The sequence below is a fragment of the Sinocyclocheilus anshuiensis genome, unplaced genomic scaffold (genome assembly GCF_001515605.1).
Source record: "Sinocyclocheilus anshuiensis isolate Anshui unplaced genomic scaffold, SAMN03320099.WGS_v1.1 scaffold1294, whole genome shotgun sequence".
Classification (NCBI taxonomy): Eukaryota; Metazoa; Chordata; class Actinopteri; order Cypriniformes; family Cyprinidae; genus Sinocyclocheilus; species Sinocyclocheilus anshuiensis.
In genome coordinates this window covers 243,741-251,796 of record NW_015558613.1, presented here as the reverse complement: position 1 = coordinate 251,796, position 8,056 = coordinate 243,741, and the positions used below count along the sequence as shown (strand labels likewise).

At 38.3% G+C, this 8,056-nt stretch overlaps 1 protein-coding gene across 1 annotated transcript in view; it reads left to right on the top strand.

The window, feature by feature from the left end:
• LOC107680319 (ubiquitin carboxyl-terminal hydrolase 25-like) overlaps positions 1 to 6,312 on the top strand; it is a 29,656-nt gene extending 23,344 nt beyond the window's left edge. Inside the window, exons 22-25 of the mRNA XM_016476167.1 lie at positions 302 to 381; positions 620 to 743; positions 1,627 to 1,822; positions 4,832 to 6,312. Coding sequence (XP_016331653.1) covers positions 302 to 381; positions 620 to 743; positions 1,627 to 1,822; positions 4,832 to 5,010 — 579 coding nt within the window. The 3' untranslated portion in view covers positions 5,011 to 6,312. The remainder of the gene's footprint in view (positions 1 to 301; positions 382 to 619; positions 744 to 1,626; positions 1,823 to 4,831) is intronic.
• The last annotated feature ends 1,744 nt before the right edge of the window (positions 6,313 to 8,056 follow it).

The window sequence follows — 8,056 nt, the reverse complement described above, 5'->3', positions numbered from 1 at the left end:
GTGTATATATATATATATATATATATATATATATATATATATATATATAGATAGATAGATAGATAGATAGGTCTCCCTTTTCTTTTATTCTTCCTGATATAATCAATATTGGCTCCTTTAGCTGGATATTGTATTTATTTCAGCAAAAGCTAAGACTTGGATTTCCTAAAATGCTTTACAACAGGGTTGGACAAATCATGGGATGTTGAGATCAAGGAAGCAGTTTGCATGTTCTAATTGCTTTATTTTTTATTGTATTTTGTCTTTTTTAAATAATCTAATGCCTACTTTTTTTGCACAGATGTGGCATCAGGATTACAGGAAATTCCGTGACACGACAGTGTTTCTGTTAATTGGCCTGGAATTATTCCTAAAGAAAAGGTGACGCTTTTGTTTTTTTGTTTCTTGACTCTTCTTTTCATTCAAGGTGGACATGAAAACAATGGAAACAAATGAAATGGAGTAAACGGCCCTTACCAGAGTCCTTTTCTATAATATCACCACTAGATGGCAGCATATTCTATTTGATCAACTCTAGGATTGCAAAGCTATCTTTTATATGTGTATATTATAGTTAAAAAGCCATATTAATATGCTCTTTTCATTTATTATATTGCAGTTATGTGGAAGCATTGATGTACCTGATCTTCGCCTATCAGTACAACAAAGAGCTCCTGGCAAAAGGGCCATACAGAGGACACGATGAGGAGCTGATCGCCCATTACCGCAGAGAGTGCCTGCTAGTGAGTGAATCAACCACCTCCTATTAACCCGGATCTACGACCAGCTCAAACTGAGCTCCTAACAGCTCTCAGACCAGTATTATTCATGCCAATGCACACGCTTTCCTGTAAACAGTGTTTCTAACACCAATGACTGGAACAAATCTGGTTAGCATTTCAGTACAGAGTGCATTAAGGGCAATAGTTTGCATATGTGTGCTTTTGCAAGTACAATTATGAACATTTTATCTGTCAAGTCTAAAATGCTGTTTTCATTTCCTGTCAAAGTTTCGCTTCGGGGAAGGGGCGTTTTTCATACTTTTATGGCATTTGGATTCACTTTAGGTTTAAAATCTGAAAGTTGAAGCTTCTATATGTTGCTGTTGTAAATCAACTGTAATAAACATTTGCTTTGACTTTGCAATTCACTGCCGTTCTCTCCATCTATGTACCCGGTGACCCCCACACGGCCATTGTGCTCGTAATATAATCATCAGTCCTGGAATAGGAAGCATACAGTGCGTAAACACATTAGCGGGAAGCACGTCGTCCTTGTTTCACCTTTTGCGAGCACTGCAGAGGACTTGACTTCATCTCAAGCTGTGCTGTTTACCCTCTGCTCGCTTTAATTGAAAATTCTGCTAACATTGACATAGCTAATGTACTACAATGTTTTTTCTTTTGCGTGTTCCAGCTAGTCGCTCATTCCAGTTGAGTGGCGAAAGGGGTTAGAGTGTTTACCTGCCGCATCTGAAGTTTTAGAGTGTTTAATTGCATAGCAAAGAATGTCAGATTTTTATGTCAATAAAAACAGTCTCGAATGTGGAGGATGTTTCGTCGAAGGGACGAGTGTTTACCGTGTTTCTATGCATTGATTTTTGTGGGCTCTTTTTGTGTCTCGCAGAAGTTGAACGAACACGCGGCTGTCCTCTTTGAGACAGGCGAGGAGACTGAAGTGAATGCGGGTCTGAGCATCATGAATGAGCTGGTGGTGGCTTGTATTCCACTGCTGCTGGTGGATGAGATGGAGGAGAAAGACATGGTGGCTGTCGAAGACATGAGGAACCGATGGTGCTCGTACCTGGGCCAGGAAATGGAGCGTAAGTCTTAGGAGAGGGAATTTCAGTTATATTCTCTGGGTCACGATCAAATCGATTCTCGATTTAGAAATCAAATTTCGATTCAGTATATTAAAACTAAAATTCTGAAAGTTTTCTAGATGATAGTGTTCGATAGTGTCCTTATATGAATGCGTCATCTTTTATGCCAAATTCTTATATTTAATTGGTACATAGAGTTGGGCAGCCATGTTGCCCCTGAAGCCGGTTTACGCTGAGATAATTCATACCCCTTCCTTTGAAGTGTGGTCCTGAAAAAAATCTTCGTTTGAAGGGCTGTCTGGCCCTTCCCCTTACCCCTACCCCTCCAACCAAAAGAGAATTGAGACACCCCTACCCCTTCACGTGAACGCGCGAAACGGAGGGGTAGGGGAAAGGGGAAGGGCTAAGGGGTAGAATTGGGATTGGGCCATAATAATAATAGACTATAGGGCTGTTACCAATCAAATGAAATCAGTATCGAAATAAGCCATATTTGGCACAGAAGCGCCATTTAGATTTATTTGCACAGACTTTAATGCACCTCAAAGGTGGCATAAATGCATTTACGCTGCACTTGCAATTGCATAAACCATACTATAAGATTGTTTTTAAAATAGTTTTTCAATACAATGAAATTATTTAAAAAATGATATACTTTAAATATGAAACTAAAACTGACAGTAGGTGGCGGCAAGTCCTTGTCTTAATGAGCAAGTCATTGAATCATTCATTCAAACCATTCATTCAAAACAGCAGATTCATTAAGAAACAAAGCCAGTCACAGGCTACGTCTGAAATCGCATACTTCCTTACCATCATAAGCATAAAACAGAATGTGAAAGAGTACTACAGTGGGTATGGAAAATAATCCATTGTCATTTGGGTCATTGTCATGTTGGAAGGTAAACCTTCTTCCCATTCACAACTTTCTGGCAGAGGGCAGCAGATTTTCCTCAAGAATTTGACAGTATTTTGCCCCATCCATTTTTCCTTTCACCCTGACAAGGTGCTCCAGTCCCTGCTGCAGAGAAACACCCCAGAACAGGATATCACCACCTCCATGATTTACTGTAAGAATGCTGTTATTTGGATGGTGAGCTGTATTGGATTTCTGCCAGACATATCGTTTGGTCAAAATAATTCAATTTTAGTCTCATCTGCCTCACAATCTTCAAGGTGTGTTTTGGCAAAGCTCAGTCGTGACTGCATGTGGCCTTTCTTGAGGAGTGGCTTTTTTCTTGCAACCCTCCCATACAAGCCACATTTGTGGAGAATTTGTGATATTGTTTAGTACATGCACACAATGACCACTCTTTGTCATAAATTCCTGCAGCTGCTTCAGAGTTGCTGTAGGCCTCAATTGGTTGCCTCTCTGGCCAGTTTCCTCCTGCTCTTTCATCCAGTTTGGAGTGACGTCCTGATCCAGGGAGGGTCTGTGTTGTACCAAATACCTTCCACTTCTTAATAATAGACTTCACTGTGCTTCTAGGCATTGATAAAGCCTTTGACATTTTTTTGTATCCTTCTCTTGACTTGTGACAGTGCCTTGCCACCCATAGTTGATTGTTTGCTTCAGTTGCACTACCAAGGACTGAAATGCTCCAAGAGAGCTCTTTTCATGCTGAGCTAATCATAATGACCACAGAAGATCACAGTTGAAAGTCAAATGGCTTTGTGTGCCACTGAGAAGGGGATTAGCTACACCTGATTGAGTTTAAGTTAAGTCATTTTTAGGAGGCGGGTGATCCTTTTTCCAACTCAGTGATTCGTTTTTTACATTAAAAAAAAAAAGTTTTTATTTTTATTTTTGCAAAGCAACAAAATGTGATTATTTTAAAGGGAGTGATTCTTTTCTATACCCACTGTATGTCCGAATTTACAGTATTCATAAAAGAGTAGGCAACCCTCCTACCCGGATGACTTGCCACTTCCACCGAGATTCAGTAGTGAGCATTCAATGGACACTTTACTATCCCATGAGGCCACGGGAGAGGATTTTCTGAATAGCAGTGCAGCAACATAACTGACTATAGTAGGTCACATGACAATGACAACATGACGAACGTAGTACTTTCAAACTATATAGTAGGGATGTAACGATCAACCACGATTCAAATATGTGACGATTCAAATCAGTTGAGATGCTAAACAAATCGCGATTCATTTAGGGGTAGGAGTTTATATGAATCCATGTCTTCCATTGAGGGGAACTTACTGTCTTACAGTAAGAACTTACTGTCTTACTGTGTTTAGATGGTATTTTTTCTTTTCATCTTGCCTCTGTATAACGTTACAAATGAGGACAATAGAAGCAATCAAAACCAACAAAAAAGCAATAATATGCAAGTGCTATATTAGTATATTATTATAGTGTTATATTTCAATTTTCACAAAGAAATGTGCAGCATTTTGTCCAAGCAATAATAAAAGGACACATTTAATTTATAATTTGTCTTAAATCTCATTTTGTAAAAAATAAAATAAAATCGTGATTCAAATCGTGAGTTGAGTGAATCGTTACATCCCTACTATATAGTACTTTATTTTAACAGTTACAAAGTAATTACTTATTCAGAAGAAGTACCTACTCAGAGAGTATGCGATTTCAGTCACAGCCACTTTATGAATGGGTCATTGAATCACAAAATTCCTTCACAGATTGATTCAGGAATTAAATACCGTTGCGTGTTGCAACAGTTCTTCTGTGGCTTTGATTGGAATAAGCTACATCACGTTTTTGTTTGTTTTTTGTGAGTGAGTGACACATTGTGAGGTGTTTACTTTCTGAACTTTCCGGGTGCTGCACTGCTCTCGCAATTTACTTCCACCTTCTTTGTTCCAACAACATTCCGTTATTAGCTAACATTTAGATAATTGATTTTTTTTATTTTTTTGAAACAATTCAAATTGGTAGAAGATAGATTCACATCCCCCCCCACCCCCCACCCCCAGTAAGTCCACTTTACAGATACAGATAACAAGTCAAACTTGTGTCCTTTTCTTCTCCAGCTAATCTCCAGGAGAAGCTGACCGACTTCCTGCCCAAGCTGCTCGACTGCTCAACTGAGATCAAAAGCTTTCATGACCCTCCCAAACTACCTTCATACTCCACGCTGGAGCTGTGTGAGCGTTACGGCCAGGTCATGACATCACTCACCCTGAGTCGAACCCCAGCAGATGGAAGATGAGCTGCTCAGACTTTATCTCCCCTCCGCTAACACACGCCTTCCTTAAAGCAGGGGTTTCCCAAACCTACCTACCTTTCCTTTCTCTTTTGCTGCTAGAGATTTTATCTTTATCCTTATCGGTATTATTAATATTATTTGGAGGATTCTGTTATATTTTAAAGCTAATGCAACAGTAAGAACAGTGTGAAACTGTGCAGAGACGAAGAAGAAGCATTAGAAGGATAGTTCACCCCACAATAAAAGTTTAGTCATCATTTATTCACCTTATGTTGTTCCAAATCCATATGAAAAGGAGATGTCTAGCAGGATGTTCAAGTTGTTGGAACCAGGGACAGCCGTGGTTGGAAAGAAGAAAATCATATGGGCTCTAAACTACTTGAGGGTAAAGAAATGATGGTGATGGGTTTTTTTTTTTCGAGTGAACTTCAAAGAAAATAGTGGCATCATGGTGGTGTTTTAGACATTGGCGCATGCAGCTTTAGCTTTGTGAAACGAGGTTGAGGATTCATTTCAATATTTTGTTTTGTTTTCCCTCGTCGTCCCTCTTCACATAAGAAGCGGATCAACCTGCCGTGGTGCCCTCAGTTTGCTAGTGTTACAGCATTGTTTTGTTTAATTTTGTTTTTTTTATGGACGGTGATTCAAAAAGCTGGAGGCTCTCGGACGGGTCTGCAGACCTGACAACTGGGACTTTAACGCAAGTTTTAAGTGCTGTGGTTGGCAGCCATGGGACACACTGTGGCTTGTTAATAAATTGAGAGAATAAAGTTTTATTTATGGCTCTTTTATGCCAGATACATATTTTTTAAAATGTTCCTAATCTTTATTGAACTTCGCATTGAATGAAACTGCTGTACTACCTTGGGTATCCCAAAGAGAACGGAGTATGTTTTCCCCATGGACTGCACCTGAATCCTTTTTAGACTCTTCCTGAGTTTGGTTTACCATAAAAAGTTTCATAGATACAGAAAACCCCAGGTATTGAGTAAAAAGGCACAAACACTACTGCTTTCCCCAAAGAAAACTGGTAAGAACAGTACTATACTGAGTCTTTCAGAGTCAATTGCTGTACATTCGTAGTATAATGTGCAGAGTGAATGCTGTGTTGCATTTTTTCAGGATGGCTTCAAGTGGGCTTTGATGCCAAGCATCAACTAGAACTGAAAGTTTAGCATTCACACTGGTGGAAAATTCCTGAATGGATGCACTCAGCATTACCATTGTACATACTTACACTCTTATGTTTGTCAAAAAGTGTGATTTTTTTTTTTTTTGTAATTTTTTTTTTTTTTTTTTTAATCAGAGCAGCTTGTTCAGCGCATATGACTTTCAAGGCTATTAAACAAAGCTGACTGTAAATGCACAATTCTCTCTTTAATGCACTGATTCACAAGCGAGTGACTTGGGGGAGGGGTGTATGAACGTGACCACGCCTTCACGTTTGACCACACCCACTATGTTATTGCACTGCTGTAAATTCCTGTTTGATGCAGTTTTTGTCTTTTCATAGCTCTCCTAGACATCATGGTACAATACATTTTAACAATTCTAAGAAGCCATCTTTAAAACCTGAAAGCAGGAATAGGCTTTCTAGGAACAGTTTTATTGTATTAGATTTCTGCCAGAGCTGTGCACCCAATGACCCACTTTAGAAAGAAATAAGGTCACTGATGGCAAGATGCAGAACAGTCACTTTATCACGAGATTAACCAAAGACTTGTTTGCTAAACAGAAAGGAATGAATGGAATGACTGAAGGCAGAAAATGCGATTTATTTTAAAATGTGGATTCGCTGCATACAGTAATCTATTACCCAGATCCAGCCTTGAAAACCTCATTACTGTACATGTACATTAACGTTAAGGTAAGACCAAATGTGTGTTATTAAGATCAAGTTGCATTTATGTTTTATTAGTATTAGTAGGCTATTATTTGCCAACGCTTTTTATTTTATTCAGGTAAAAACTATAATCGATAGCAATAAAAAATACATTAATCCTGATTTATGTGAAGTAATATTCAGTGCTAATATAATTTCGTTATAATGATATTGTGTGAATTGTATATTCAGAACACAGGAGACGTTGCGTGTGAGGTCAATTTGGCGCGAAACTGTGATCATCAGCGCTTAGTGATTTGACGCATTTTCGTATTTCAACGACGTTTGTTACTTTGTTACAACAAAAGCCTCTTTTATCTCTTCTAGATAATATTTAGGCCAAATGAGAGACAGTCCTGCCCTGACATGTACCTGAAGATTTGTAAGAAGGTAAAGAATGACTTGTGTTATTTGTTTACTTCAGCTCAAACTAAACGTACCAAACTGAAACACCGAAGTCAATCATAACATTTAAAGAGACATTCACAAAATGAATATATATCACAAATAATGTTATATCATCTCAAGTTTGGATGCTGATTATGACACTTGAAGAATCAGGAGAAAATTATGACACTCAGAAGAAGCCGGTTAGTTTAGGGCTACTTTGTAGTCATTGATAAATGTACTAAAATATTTTATTATTTTTCTTTTCGTACTGGGAACAGAGTTGGATGAATTTGTTTAATTTTACACAAATTTATATAAAACGAGAGAAAACTTATGAGAAATCTTCCTCGCATTTGTAGAATTACAAAAAACCTTATTAAACTTAAAGGGGTCATATGATGCTTTTATAAAGATCATTATTTTGTGTATTTGGTGTAACAGAATATGTTGACATGCTTTAATGTTCAAAAAATTACATTAAATTAAATTAAAAATTATTTTTCAAATACTGTACATTATTGTAGGTCCTCTATGCCCCGCCTCTCTCAAACGCTTCGTTTTCTACAAAGTCCCTCCTTCCGACAAGTGCAGTCTGCTCTGATTGGCCAGCTGACCCAGTGCATTGTGATTGGCCGAACACCGCAAGCACTCGTCGGAAATGTAACGCGCCTTACCATAATCGCGATCTTCATCTTTCAAAATAAATGTAAAGACAGAGCCCGAAAGGGGAACAGACGCGCGTGACAGACACAGTGATGAAGCTGGTATGTGTTTGCA